The sequence below is a fragment of the Pleuronectes platessa genome, chromosome 5, assembly GCF_947347685.1.
Source record: "Pleuronectes platessa chromosome 5, fPlePla1.1, whole genome shotgun sequence".
Lineage (NCBI taxonomy): Eukaryota > Metazoa > Chordata > Actinopteri > Pleuronectiformes > Pleuronectidae > Pleuronectes > Pleuronectes platessa.
In genome coordinates this window covers 19,617,673-19,633,658 of record NC_070630.1, presented here as the reverse complement: position 1 = coordinate 19,633,658, position 15,986 = coordinate 19,617,673, and the positions used below count along the sequence as shown (strand labels likewise).

At 41.7% G+C, this 15,986-nt stretch overlaps 1 protein-coding gene across 1 annotated transcript in view; it reads left to right on the top strand.

Moving 5' to 3' along the window:
• The window catches only part of bcas3 (BCAS3 microtubule associated cell migration factor), a 296,065-nt gene that overhangs the window by 26,149 nt on the left and 253,930 nt on the right, over positions 1-15,986 (top strand). Inside the window, exons 8-12 of the mRNA XM_053422123.1 lie at positions 6,356-6,463; positions 6,571-6,647; positions 10,045-10,121; positions 10,727-10,810; positions 14,034-14,204. Of these exons, the coding sequence (XP_053278098.1) occupies positions 6,356-6,463; positions 6,571-6,647; positions 10,045-10,121; positions 10,727-10,810; positions 14,034-14,204 (517 nt within the window). The remainder of the gene's footprint in view (positions 1-6,355; positions 6,464-6,570; positions 6,648-10,044; positions 10,122-10,726; positions 10,811-14,033; positions 14,205-15,986) is intronic.

Below are 15,986 nucleotides of genomic sequence, written 5' to 3'. Positions count from 1 at the left end.
CCCTAATTACTTTCCTACTAATGCCTGCAGCCTGCAGGAATGACTGTGGCTCCCTTCAGGCCCCTAGCAGCCTCTGATGTGGCCAGTGTTTGCATGGCGGTGCTGTTTGAGCTGAGAATGAGAAGAGAGTGAAGCGGGAGTGAAAAACAAAACAAAAAAACGGGAGGGAGAAAGGAAAGAATGATGCAATGCAATGTTTCTTTTCAGTTGTCACGGAATTGTCAATGCACATAGGATTTCCCATTTAGACTTGAACAGAGTCTGCAATTCTATGAAAAGCTGGCAAACTGCATGTTCTGGTAAATTTAGCGTGACAATGATTGACCGCAACTATAGCTACTAAATGGACCTTGAGGTGAGGTTTAATAGTAACAATAGAGGGCAAACAGATAACCAAATACTTAGGGCACATGTAAATGCCCTCTCCTGGTTCAGTGGTATACTGATAATAATGTGTTAATGTCGGCAGTGCCAATGGTAATGGTGAATGGACTCTATTTGTAAAGAGGTTTTCCAGTCTTATTGACAACTCAAAGCACTTCACAGAACGAGTTGCATTCACCTATCAGCACATGCTTTCATTTTCTATGACCCACCATTTATACACATGTATGAACCGAGGTCAAGGGCGCTGGGCACCGAGCCACAGTCCATGTGTAAAGTTTCTGAGTATTATGAGAGACTTATCGGTCCCGCCGATAATAAAGTTCTGAGAAGAACTTAACTTGTTGAATGTTGGCATGAACTAATCAATATTGTAAATGTAAATCTTAATATTCTAGATTTTGTATTTAAAGTCCTCAGAAGTTCAACAGACTCCAGTTGAGGGATCTGAGTTTTCTCTTGTAGCAGAGCCAGCCTAGATTTCCCATAAGGAGGTTGTATTTGTTTAGCATTCCCACAGCATGTAATTGTTGTTCGTATTTGGAGAGCCTATAAAACTTTGTAGCAGTCGGAAATGTGGTGACGTCCCTTCCTTGTAAATGAATTTATTTGCCTGCTTTTTAATTCCCATCTATGCTTTCTACAGCCACATGAAATCTTGTGGTTTTGATCTCCTGGTTCAGTTCGCGTTCATAAAACATATGTGAGCCAAGTCTCTCAGCCAGAGGGAAAATGCTCATGAAATAGGCACAGCATTGATGTGTAAATTAAAATAACAGATGTCAACATGTTTCATCAACGACGATGAACACACAATAGATTGATGATAATGGCTCAATCAGGGCCGTAACGACGACTGTAAACAGGGACATATCTGAAATTAAGTGTCACACATGGACGTTAAAGTTAATTTAAACATATTGTTTTTAGGAGGTTTTTCAAAGCTGGTCCGGTGCAGCACAGTGGTAGAGCAGTTGGACAGAACAATAACAGCCAGGGTTTGATGTGAGGCCATTCCAATGACAGATTGATCCAACATGTGTGCCCTCAGGTTGCTTTACAGTGGAGCAACTTGGGATTTAAAACAAAAAGAAATCAAATGTTCAACTATTTGCACTGTGGGTGATCTTCCTTTCTTTTAAAAGTTCAAACTGTACCAATATGACTCAGTTTTGCTTGCAATCTGTGGATATCAGTGTCAATCTAACCTATACCAAAGGTCAAGGTGCCAAATACTTTGTTCTTATTTTTTTTTTTAAATTTTTTACGTGTTAATTTTTTTTGGTATGTGGTTAAATTAGCAATACATTGTTTTCAGATATTCATGGTTATGTCCTAATGACTCAGGTGATTTAATCTGAAGCCACCGTGGAGTGAAATGTCTTGACAACATTATATTAACTCCAGATTAATTAATAATAATAATAATTTAAGAGATCTTGTGGCTTTTATCAACATTATCATACATTTTTATGGTAAATTGTAAATGTTGTGTCTTTATATAGCGCTTTTCTAGTCCTGATGACCAGTCAAAGCACTTTACATTATAGTTTATTGCCATTTACCCATTCACACACATATTCATACAGTGCATCTATGGTCAGCAGTTTGGGGTTCAGTATGCCCAAGCAGACTTCGGCATGCAGATCGGAATTTTTTAACATTTTCTACTAAGTGATAATTGTCATCATTTAGAATAGACAATAGAGCTACAGTGACATCTCTGATAAAGGAATAGACCTAAGCTGTGCTGTTTTGATTTCCTCTTTTCTTTCAATTTCTGGCAGGCTAGGCAGGGGAGTTCATTGCTGCCTCTCGACCGTTAAAAACAATTAATACAATTAATTTGATCTTTGCAAATGAAATTTATGAACACATTTAATAACAAATAGAGTAGAAGTGAGATATGATCCCATGTAGACACTGGAAATTCATGTAGAGATGCATATTCTTGCAATATATGAACAGGGCCTTGGAAGGAGGCTAAATTTATCAAATTCTTTTAGAATTTGTCATTACTCAAAGAAGTCATATAAAAACTTAGCCTTAATAAAATAAAGTCTGAAATTAGAAAAAAAATATAGGAAATAAGACAATTTGACCAAGATTTTATTGCTAACAAAAAAGATAATGTTTTACTATCCTTCTGCATTTTGTGTGTTTGGTATCTGGATTGCCGTTCCTTTTCCTCGTAATTTGTGGAGTGGCTTCTTGTCCTATCAGAGGAAGTAAATGAGCCAAGCCTCCTTTCCTCCATCTCCTTCGTTTTATATCCTTTCAGACCCAAGGGCCAGTTTGAGTAATAGTAATTGACACATTGATCTAATAGGGCCATCATAATAGGCCTGTTACTGAGCTGGGGAATGGTGCTCGGCGTCACCTTAACATGTGCAAGGACTGACATCCCGCCATAATCCATAATGATAATTGTGATTTAGCCTTGCTTTCAACCTACGCCCCAATGTCCCCGGCATTAGGAAATCGTATTACATCTGACCCCGCATTGCCTCCATTAGAACTAGGTCATTTGTTAAAATACTGCAAAAGCAAAACAATTGAACGCTGTGCCATTTTTATTCTGTAATAATGGGTTATCATTGTCCCTTTGAATCAATTTCTAGGGGCCCATTTTTCGGGATGGAGGCTTGAATTGGATTGATTGGACTCTGATAATGCTGAAATCGATGATGTAGCCGCCTGAAAGTAAATTATCGTTGAGTGAAATCTTTGTATTAATCTTAATTCCTGTGCTCTTGAATGGTAATGGTAAGCGTGCTTGCAGCGTCTGGCCCTTTGAAATGTTGACAGAGACGTTAACCATCAGGGTGGAAAAATGAATCAGGGATTGTTCAAATCGTTTTCCTGTGGCACCTCTTCTATCTACTTCAGTAAATATTCAATTCGACTGGAGGCAGGAACACACTTGTGCAGACATCCAGGCAGTTTCTCTCTCTCTCTCTCTCTCTCTCTCTCTCTCTCTCTCTCTCTCTCTCTCTCTCTCTCTCTCTCTCTCTCTCTCTCTCAAACACACACACGTGTGACACATACACTCCAAATGGGTTTAGCTCATTTATCAATCAAAAGATGTTTGTTGGATATTTTTGTACCAGTTATTTCATCTTGCAACTCAGGGTGCCTTCGTGTGTATAAGAACAATCAATTGTCTGTCAAATTTTTGCCTCTGATGTTAACTAACGTGTGTGTGTGTGTGTGTGTGTGTGTGTGTGTGTGTGTGTGTGTGTGTGTGTGTGTGTGTGTGTGTGTGTGTGTGTGTGTGTGTGTGTGTGTGTGTGTGTGTGTGTGTGTGTGTGTGTGTGTGTGTGTGTGTAAGTAAGCAATGCTGGATGATGGCTTTATCACTGGCTGATGGAGTCCGGTTTGTGTCTGTGGTGTCAGCTGCTGCTTGGAATCATGGCCCTGCATCGGCTCAGAGAGACAGATTCTTTGACAGCTGTGCACACAGTTTACAGAAAGGGTTCCATTTGACCATTATGGTGGGTGGAGCCTAAAGGCTTGCTTTGACCTTCTGTTTTGTGGAGCTGCAGTTATATGGATTCAACGTCAGGCCTTTTCAATGACGTTCCTACAGAGTGATTGATAACTTCTGAGGAGAGCTAGGGAGCTAATGTACAGTTTTCTTCAGTTTATAAAGTATGCATTTGTATCTGTTTTGCAGACATTTCCTATATTTGTTCATATAATGTCCATCTTTCCCCATACACTGAAATCCTCTGATGCATTTATCTTCTCCCCTTAAACAGAGAGAAGCTATCCTAAGTGTTAGACCTAAAACAAATTCTTAGAATCATATAATTTCATTTATATACATTTTTAAAAGGACTATACTGTGGGTAAGTTTGTCCATGACTTTAGTCAAGAATGAAATACATCAACAACTATTGGAAACATTTAATGTCCCCACTGGAGGAGTCTTAATGACTTTTTACTGCCAATTTCTTCTAGCAACATCACATTATCAGTCCCAGCTGTGCTTTGATTTTAGTGTTAAAAAGCAAGTGTTTGCATGCTAACATGCTAAACAAAGGTCCAGACAAACATGGTGCACATTATATCTGCTAAACATTAGGATGCTAATGAGGTAAGCCTCTGTGGACATGTTAGCATGATGGGGCTATATACTGTATGACCTCAGAGAGCTGCTAGCATGGTTGTATACATTTTCTTTTGACATGTTAGTTTTCATGCGAACTAGGTCCTGCGCCATATTAAAAGCCCTTGCTGGCTATCACACACTGAGGCTGTCAAAACAGCAGTGTTCTTAGGTATCACACCTTTTCCACTTCACTTATCTGTAAGCGCTTCCATTTTCACTATTATGTGGCCGTTTAAAGTATTAGCTATACAATGGCTAATTTTCTCCACTGTTTGCCAATGCTACCTCACAAAGTGTGTGCACGTGTCAGAGCGTAGAATGGGAGAAGCAGATATTTTTCCACCATAAAGAAGAAAAGGAGGAACAGTAATGGTTTCGAAGGCAGACAGACCTTGAGACAGCAGTTGGTCAGTGGAACAGGGTGTCCTGCAGGAATATTCAACATGGCTGAGGTCATCTGTATCGTGTAATGGATGAAAGTCTTCCCATTATGGGCTCTTCATTTGAATAATGTCCAGATTTCCCTCTGGGACTTGGCAATAGCTGTCCACTGTTTAAACTTGTTATTTCCTAATGGTGTCTTGCACTGGCTCTAGTCGGCAGGAAGGGGGTTCCGTCATTGATCAAGTTGTCAAATCAGCCTAACCTCCTAACCTAACCATCATGGCCTCCATTTAACCAATGCAAGCATTTGTTTGTTTGTTCTTTTACAGAGGCGCATTATTATTATAGTTACTATTATTAGGTATAGAATAATATCAGGTAAACTTCACATACTTTGACCTTAGTTGTAATGTTAAGAACCAGCCAGTGCTTCCTGTTTGTCCATGCAAAGACTGATGAAGCATATAACTGCACTCTGTATGCACAGGCAGACTAAATAGACTGTTGAAAGCACTTAGTCCTGTGGCTCAAGAAATAAAACTAACACCACAGTTCACCCCTGCATCCTCAGCCAAAGCGGCACCACAGCCCTCACCAAGAATGAAAGAGAGCTAGAAGACCAGTAGAGGCTTTCCTTGCAGACAGAGGAAAGGGGCACAGGGGACGGGTGGTAATGGTAGAGGGGGAGCTTGGTTGATTAAGATTTATGTTTAAATCTCCCTCTGCCACCAGCCGCTGCCGGCCTCATGTAGCCCTCTTCTTTGCCGTGTTGATAGAAAGGCTTCTAGCAAATGTGTTGCATGACAAAGCATTTCCCCTTTTGCCCTACATTTTCCTCCCGGTGAGAAACACACACTGTATGAGTTCTCCAGGGAGCTACTGGGGGAAACAGCACAGAGATGGTTACAGCAAAATGTAGCTTGATGTGTAGTTTAGTGGCCAGTGTTTTCATTTTCTCTCTCAACAAATCCACACAAGATGTGTGTGTGGGTGTCTAGTATGATACACTGGAGTTAGAATTACAAAAATAATTTACTGAAGAAAGAATAAAAAGCTGACTACTAAAATCAGCCATCCATAAGGACAGAGGTCTTAGAATGTAATTATTAAAAGTGTCATACATACATATTTTTGTTCTGAGTTGTACTTTGGGAAGTATCACACAGCTGGTGTGTATAGAGTAGTGGTGATGGATGTATTTTGAATACAAAAAAGGACTGTTAAAACCCTTTTTTTTAAATCGAAAAAATAAGCAGAGAAAGAGGTAGAGAAAAACTAATATCAATTAAAATTGATGACACATTTTTTATGTGTGGACATATTAATATTTAAATTGTATAAGCTATCTCTGCTGGTTACATATGTTAGTAATGTGTGTGATCAAAGTCTGTTTAGTGAAATAAATGTCTGTGTCGTGCCCTGAAGATTTATCCACAATTAAAACTCACAACAGTCATTGTTTTCTGTTTTCAGGACAAGCCCCCCCTACTGTTGTGTCGACCTGTATTCTCTACGGACAGGGGAAATGGTCAAATCAATTCAGTTCAAGACCCCGATCTACGATCTTCACTGCAACAAACAGTATGTACCGTTGGAAAACTGCATATAAATAAAAAATACTTCGAATGATACTTTGCTAATTAAATTTGCATTGTTGTGTCAAATGGACTGTTTGCTCCTTCCTCCAGTATTCTTGTGGTGAGCCTGCAAGAGAAGATTGCTGCATTCGACAGCTGCACCTTCACCAAGAAGTTCTTTGTCACAAGTAAGGATTTGTTTCATGTTTATCCTGCTATACAGAAAGTTTGTCAGCACACCCCAGTGTATTTGTAAAATAATTTATAGTGCAGAATGACACCTCTTTTTGTGCAGCTTCTTATAAGGGTATTTAACCCTTGTTATATTGTCCCATCTTTGTTTTCCTCCCTGGCAACAAAAGGAGGACAGTTTGTTTGCTAAATAAGAAGATCAGTCGTTGTTTTGATCAGATGGTCGTCACATATTAAATTTTAATAGTTTATTGTCAATGGAAACATGAATTTGTGAACTGTTGGGAAAAAACTCCGGCGTTCTGAACTAATGCAGTAGTGCAATCAAATGGTGCCTGTTACGTAAGTTAACACTAACATTGCCAAACATGATCAGTGACTCTGTCACGTTGGCATCACACAAGCCAAACTAACACAAAGCAGATCATTGGATGTAATACAGCCAATCTCTGAGGCTGCTGCAGTGCGGCGCTCTCTAGCTGTGTGTCGAGACTGCAATGCTTTTATCAGTGTAGGATGTGAAGCCCTCCATTTGAAGCTCAACACAGGAAAACTGTTTACAACACAGCTCTTGCATTCTCCTGGCTGTACCTGCCATGTCTGCTGAAGGATGCGGCGGAAGAAAGGCCAGACTGTATTACAAGGCCATTGCTGTCCACTTAAGTCATTGACTGGAGTAAACTGACCTTACAGGCTGGCTTTAATGTGTCTCCTCTTTGTCTGCCTCCCTTCCATATCAGTGTCTGGGCCACAGGAAACCAAACATGCTCAATAGTTATTAATCGTTTCAGAATACTGGGGCCTCCTTTTCATAATGCTGTTCAGTCTGTTTGGACCCTAAAAGCAGTAAACAATGGGTTCTGTGATGTGTACAGCGCTCTGTGTTGAACCAGATGTTCTGCTGTCGTATGTCCTCTTCTCCGTGGATGTGGTGGTGGAGATGTCATGTTTTTGGAGCAGGCATGGCTCATCCCATGTTTATGCTCTCACGTTGTATTCAAGTGGTGTGGGCTGATGAGCCGGGGCTCAGTCACCACCACCAACCTTCTTTTTCTGTTCATCTTGCTTCCATGGTCCTGTCCAGCTAAGCGGAGGGAACAACACCCAATAATCATGGTTCGGTACCTATCTATTGTGGTACACTAAAAGGATGTCTGTGGCAACTGGTTAAGTATTAGTTTCATGTAATATTAATAATAATTACTGTGTTTTTCGTCCTTGAAGCCAACTAATTATTGCCACTGCTCTCACTTTTCACCATATTTAGTTATACCACCCTGCATACATACCACTTTCTCACCTATGTGCTTCAAAGAAAAGTGAATGATGCAGTCTTTCATCGACTCAACTATTAGCTCTGTAGGTTTTTGGCAAAACAGAAAATAGGCATTATTTTCAATACAGAGCATGTACTGGTCGAGTCATCTTACAGTACATGTTATGCAGCAGTCAAGTTCAATATAAGTTTGCTGGTATGGACGGAGTTACTTCCTGATACAGTGCTAAAATACTTCTCTATAAAGAGGCCACTTTCAATTTGAAAAACAGTTTTTAAATGAAAATATATTAGGGTGCACATTGTCAGTCAGTCGATCAATAAGACGTACATTTGCATTCATAGGACTGCATGGCTGTTGCAGAAAATGTTAGAGCTACAAGTCATAGTTTTTGAACAATCATCCCCCAAATGAGAGCATCCAAACTCCCTCTCCCATCACAGCTTCCTGCTTTCCCAACACTGTGAAACTCAGGTGTACGTTGTTCTCTTCTGAGGAAACCTGTGTGCCATATCTGGCTCTAGGGTTTTGGGTTAATAAAGATAATCTTACCCTGGCCTTACATTTGGAGCTGGATGATTTTATACCTCAAAGCTCTAAAACTCGAAAACTAGCTGAGCAAAAAAAAGGTTCCCCATCCAGACAATCTTTTCAGTGAGCTCAACCTTTGGTCCTGCAGATCAACTGCAAGGCTGATTCCATGCTCGAAGATCCGTTTTGCTCACGCACTCTCAACTGTGTCGTGAACAACTCATGCTGCACACATCTTGTGCACTTCTCTCCACCCAAGTCTGTTTTTGTCATTTCTTATTCGCTGCATATTTTCCTTTGACAGTGAGAGCCTGTCTCACTCCGTCTGGCCACGTCATGTGTTTCGTGTTGGTCGTCGAGAGCACGATGGCAGAGAGTAAGGATTGATTTGGTGAGAAAAGCTGTTGGCGTGCGTGTAAGGCTTTATTTTGGTACCGGTCATGGCAATAGGGTTCAGTCTTCTGAAGCCTGATCCCCGCTTACTCTTCCTTTGATTCCAGCCATCATGTGTTTCCCCTCCTCACTCTGCCCCCCGCTCTCTCCCCCTCCCCACTCCAGGATGTCTAACACATGTTATCTCACCGCCTGGGCTCCCCTTGGCCTTGGAGAGGCACAAAAGGCTTCTCTGGCGCTACCAACTACCCTTGTGGCTTACCTCAATATCCCCCCACAACACCCCAACCCACCCCGCCCTCCAGCACAGCACACTACATTACTGTCTGCCTCCACCTCATCTGCTCCCAGAGCACTAAATTATTGTCAGCAAGTCTTTCCCCCCCACACCTCCATCTATTAGCTGTGTGTGTGTGTGTGTGTGTGTGTGTGTGTGTGTGTGTGTGTGTGTGTGTGTGTGTGTGTGTGTGTGTGTGTGTGTGTGTGTGTGTGTGTGTGTGTGTGTGTGTGTGTGTGTGTGTGTGTGTGTGTGTGTGTGTGTGTGTGTGTGTGTGTAGACAGTTCATGGTCTCAAACACAGCATGTGTGATCATTATGGAAGCCTTTTGTTGCCTTTGTGTTTGGACACGCTGGAACTTAGTTTTGATGTTCGTCAGAGATTGCTCTATGTTCTTGTTTGTATTGCAGTTGTTTACTCCCACATCTGTTTGAGTGGGAAAATAAAAATTCCTCCTTATAATCGCCAAGACATGTATCTGTCAGTGAACACAGGGTTTTGTTTGTCACTTAGGGTTATTTGTTGCTATTTTTTACTTCTGCTGACATCCCACCAGTTCGGTTTGCGTGTAAATGTGTGCGATTGTGTTTGTGTGCATGTCCCCACAGGGATTATTGTGCTGGTCAATCAGCAGAGGAGTTATCCTCAATTTATTGGGTACCACAGTCTCCATTAGGTCATACTGTGCACACCATGAACAAACACGTCACCCTCATAAGACTCTGATTTTTCTTCCTAAACAAGAGACTCCAGCAGGAGGCTTATGCAAATCCCTGCATATGTGTTTGTTTTTTGTTTTTTTCTGTTTAGACAAACCTTTGTCGAGGATGTTTACAAAAATGTGTGTGAATGTTTATTTCTATTGTAATTACCATTGGTGCCCTTGTTAGCATGGCTGTCTTTGTGTCTTCTCAGGTTGCTTTCCTTGCCCTGGTCCCAGCCTCAATCCAATATCTCTTGGAAGCCGTTGGCTAGCCTATGCCGAGAACAAGGTAGAGTGCACCCACACACACAGACACACATACACACACGCTCATCCATTGTGGCAGTGTCTTATCAGAAAAGCGACATATTTACAATCCCCAAAAAATATTTTTATCTGTTTTCTGCTTCTTTAATCTCTCTGGATAAACAACTCATTCCTAGAAGAGTCCACTAGAGATGATAACATTTTGAAAATCAACAGATGCACAGGAGTTTTCTGTTCACTTCTCTTTAATGGGATATTTACAAAAACCACTCTGCAATACATTTATTGCATAATAGTGTTTTGGTGCTGGGCCACTCAGGTAATTGACAGATGGGTCCACTGTTTGTGTGACTGTCTGAGGATTTCCAGAAATGTAGTTTTGTGAATAGTAAGAGTAATATTGGGGCAAAATCGTTCAAGAGATATTGTATTTGAAATTTAATCAGTGTAGATTGGCGGTTTGGTTGTGCAATACTTCTATGGAAAATAAATAAATGTAATCCCAAAGAATGAACCTGGAAACTTTCCACAGTCACACTCCCTATTCTCTCCTCCCCACGCTCTCTTCAGATATCTTCTGTAGACTTGTAATGTATGTCTGGTACTAATTTGGACATGTTTTTGCAGCTGATAAGATGTCACCAGTCTCGTGGAGGAGCTTGTGGTGACAATGCACAGTCCTACACTGCAACAGTGATTAATGCTGCCAAAGTAAGTGACAACACAAAGACACCTCCTTCTGTTTTTCGATTATATTGTTGACTCTCTGTCTTGTATGTACAGTGGGTCCAAAAGAAAAGGGCAAGTGTTGCCAAATTATAACAGAACCAGAATCTCAGCACATTGCAGAAGCTGGCATCAGAATTAAGGAGCGTCAATCAAACCACCTCTGTAGGTCTGAACAGAGGGTTAACAAACTGAGACTGAGTCAGCTACACTCCTCAACACTTTTATGATCAAGAGTAATTTTGATTTCTGAACAGAGGAGGACCTTTTGGCTAATGATTAGATGTCTTAGTATTACTAAAACAGTACATTAACACGTCAGATGGGTCCCAATTCAGGAGCTGCATCCTTTGTAGTATGCATGTGAAGATTTGAAGATTGCATCACTGTGCCAAGCTATGCTGTCCCATTTCACAAGCTACCAATGCAGCCTAGAAAAGTATCCTTACAATACCCAGCAACAAAGAATCAATTGGGGGGTTTTTTCTCGGGCCAACCTGTAACAGTGAGGAAGCTCACAAGGTAGCAATGGTGATCAAGCTGCAGTAAGTGCCATGGCTCAAATTAGCTGATGATTAAATGATAAGCTTAAATGATAAGCTGGTGACACAAATAGGAAATCATCCGTAGACCCAAAGACTATCTCCTTTGGTTTAGCCTTCAGAGCTAAAAAGCTAATGTTGGTGTATGAGGCTAATTTGATTGAATTGATATGCTTCACAGGGTGTACTGTTGCGGTTGCATTTCAAAGCTAATATCCTGAAACTCAACAGTGTCGGATAAAAACACGTTACGTCCCCATTTCTATTGGTGAAAGCAATCAAGTGCAACCTTTGTTTACTGTCACGAGGACCCTATTTCCTGTCAAGTGTAGCAAATATAACAATTAAGAAATACAAATTATGGAAAAAACATTTTAAGACCACTACACAACCCTAAATTGGAAAAAGAAACAACGTACAGTGCGCACCTTTAAGTTAAACCATAGTTTGTACAAGTTTTAAATTCTTCATTGAAAATTGTCCTTCGCCATTTCTCACCACAGGAGGTCTGACCCCATGTAGTTGCCATTATCTCTAAACGTTTGGAAAAAGTTGTTATTGTCTGGCTATAGTTAGAAGGTCTTTCTTAAGCCACCACAATTTTTTGAAAGGCTCACGATACAGTATTTCATGTTCTGCCTACACCATCTCTAAATGTGCTGACATTGGATCCACCTGGCGCGCCCTCCTAACTGGTGCTGAGCTTATGAGACACTTCATCAAACTGCCTATCTGTTTTGTTTTTTTATACCACTGTAATCTGTTTCACCCTAACGGTCTTGTTTCACTCATCTCCACAGGGGAACAGCCAAAAGCCCCCTTTGATACCAGATGACATTCACTCCTGGTCTGATTTAGCTGCTCGCAAACACATGCTAACTAGCTAGCTCCTCATATGGTTCTAGTCTGATTATCCAGTCAGTCCCACAGAAGGTGCTAAGTGATTTACAAAGAGCAAGTGTATCCTGCCTTACTGAAGTCCTAACAGCTAGTGTGAGAGAAGTCTCATTAGCAGGCTAATGATAGTGTACATACAAAAAAACAAAACACTATGACACAAACAGATAGCAGCATGGTAAGGAGTAGACAATGGCGGGGGGGGGGGGGGTGGGGGGGGGGGTATTGATATGCAGACAGGCAGTCTGCTTGCCTGCCCGCTCCTCATTTAGGACCATATATCTCAATATGGATGACAAGGTATCTCCTTCTGGCTTGTGGCGCGACACGCTGGCTCTTAGTGCTGACGTCCAGAGACATGGAAACAAAAAGGGTGGGGGTTTGGGAGGGGGGGTGGGGGGGGGGGTTGCATTAAATTGTAATGGCTTTTGTTTATAAAAAGGATTAAAGAGTGAGTGCAACGGCTCTGACCAACTGGACTCACCGTTCCAAATCTGCTCACCGTAAATCACATCAGTCTTGTTACCTATCACTCCTGGGTGTATGATTGAGAAATTAGGTTGTAATTTGTTTAGATGGCGACATTAGGCCATAACTGTGTGTGTTGTGTATGTGTATGTGTGTGTTCATATGTTTTTCAGACATGATCTTCCTCCAGACTCCCCCTCTCCACCGGCAGATCAATAGCCCCTGTTTGGACTACCACTAAGAACTCCACAACTGCAGTGATTAGAAAACACATTAGTGTTGATCAATTAGGAGCCAAACGCCTTCCTTAATAATTGATGGCTCCTGTGGAATCTCACACACACACACACACACACACACATGCAGGCGTACATACACACACACACAGGCAGCAGACACTGTTAGTGTGCCTGGCCAAGTGGCAAAGAGAGACAGTGGGTGATCCTCAGACCCAACAAACGCAAGGCGCCACACTCTATTGACAGGGCCGCCTAGTCTGAATGCCTGATTAGGCTCTCCGGGGCCCCTTTGGCGCTTACACACACAAAGACACACAGTCACACGCGTTGGACTCCATTAGCAAAAGACAGTGTAGTAGGTGAGATAGACTCCACTTAAGCAGCACTATCCATTTCCCTCGATCGAGCCACAGAGGTGTGTTTGAGCCAGACACCCTGGCTGGGCCTTAAACGGACACAGAGGAGCACGCGCCCGCATGCGCACACACACATACACACACACACACACACACACACACACACTTGGTTGTCTTGTGTGGCTACAGTGCTACAAGTCATCTGCACTACATGTTATCAGCAGGCATCAAGTGAACATGGTGCATGCACACAGTGACACCAGAGACACACAGTGTATTGGGCATCTGTACATACACCCATGTACCTGGCAGCTCTCCTGATCATATTCCATGCCAGCAGCCAATTTCAGTCTCAATGAATTATTATTAAATACAGTACACAGAAATGTGCAAACAGTGGGGGGCTAGGGGGGTAGAGCGGTCGTCCTCCAACCAGAAGGTCGGCAGTTCGATCCAGAGTCTTACCCATCTGCATGCCAAAGTGTCCTTGGGCAAGATGCTGAACCCTGAATTGCCCCTCAAGAAAAGTGCTGCTAATAAATGCACTGTATGAATGTGTGTGTGAATGGGTGAATGGCCAACTGTAATGTAAAGCGCTTTGAGTGGTCATCAAGACTAGAAAAGCTCTATATATACAAAGCATTTTTACATTGTGTTGATTTGATTTTTATCTACAAATCTAATCTTGTTTTTGCTTTTCTTCCAGACTCTAAAGACAGGCCTGACAATGGTGGGCAAAGTGGTCACCCAGTTGGCAGGCACCATACCAGCAGGCACTCCAGATGAGGAGGGCACACCTCATAACACGAGCCGCCGCAGTCCCCACAACCCTGGTGTGGTCACCATCATCGACACAGACAATGTTGGCGAAGGACAGGTTCGTCAAGTGTGCTTTTGCCGCGTATTGTTACTGGTATAATATTACTGGATTTGACCGTGCAGGTGGAATACTTTTAAAATTTGTTAGAGAAAATAATGTATCTTTTATGAATACTAAGACAGAATGAAGGCGTCTCTGGGGTGTCAATGAGAAGTCGTTGAATGTACGATAGACAACAGTTCATATAGAATCAGTCTTACACTACACAATACATCAGTATCATGTTCAAATTATGTCTTGCAGTATGTTTAACTAGTTAATGTCTGTATTACTGTACTGCAGGTATGATGATTGGATGGGTGGATCAGATAGGATTTATAATTTGCATTGAAACAGTGAGACACGTGCTTATTGGTGATTTTCTCTGCAAACTCAGTAAATATGTGTTGTCTGCTTTAACCACCACCTGAGATAACGAGGGTGGCGACCCCTGATACTTTGAGATGAAGTTCAGAACACGATCTGTAGAGAGAAAAAACATCTTTTAAGAACTGAGATCCCTATCAGTGACATTAGCAACACTGTAACAACACTGATTGTATAGATTAGTGGCAAATAAAATTTGCATTTAGATGTGGGCTCATCGATTGTCATCAGATGCCAATATTGAACATTTTGTTCTGTAGTATCATGTTGAACAGTGCTCCTCCCCAACACCATCGTCCAAACACCAAGATAAGATATATATATATTTTCTATATTTCATATTCAAATGGTTATAGGTAAACATGCTATTAATTATTCACGCTATAAAGATTCTTGGATGATATGGCTGCATGTTCAAGGTTATTCAAAACCAGTAGCCCCCCCTCACTGCATCCCAGCACAACCTTAGACTAGGGCTGGTGTGAGCTCACTCAGTTTCCCTTTTTGGAGCCTGCTTGGTGGTTAACCAGAAACTGTTACCAGGTGACCGTCCTATTTAATTGAATGTCAGCTTCACTGCATTGCTAGCCCTCTAAATACTTACATTTCCCCTCAACCGGGCCCTTTTTATACATGATGCATGAACACACACACACACACACACACAAAAGATTAAATTGGCATAAATTAAGTCTTGGCTTCTTTCCCCTCTGCTCTTGTCATGTTCGACCCAGGTAAACACAACTTTGGCCTCTGTGGCTTTGTGGGAAACAGGAAAATCTTCCAGGTCGGCTTTTTCTCTGCGGCTTGAACTTACTCATTCTCATTCACCTCACTCCGCATAGCTCACTGAAAGGTGTGACTTAGATTTGCTGCATGTTTTGACAGCCAAGCTTTTGAGCCACAACCTTGGCCGTTCTCGCAGCCCTAGGTTATAGAGACACTCTGTAAACAGTCGGCTGTTAGTATGAAGTAACCTCACATGAAGCTCAAGAGTGTACCATGTCTCAGGTGAGCTCTTGACATGGCATTTGTCAGCTTTCATACATTTCTAGACACACAGCACTAAGTAAAGTGAGGATGCAAAAATTATACCATAAGTAGTGTTTAATGTAGGAAACTGGAAAAAAAAATGATGGCACTCATCTGAGCTGACACTTGGTAAGAGGCAGGGTTCATGCGGTCTATCACAGGAAAAATAAACCATGTTCACACCTATGAACAGCTCCCTAATTAACCTGAGCTGGATGGATTTAGATTGTGGGAGGAACACAGAACCTTCTTGCTGGTAAGCAAAAGTGTCAAATGTCCAAGGTTCACAATTATCTGTGTCCTTCATTAATGTGTCCCTGGAGAACCTTTGGACACAACGACAGCTTGGGCCGCTGCACTGAATGTGCCGCGTGACTGGTT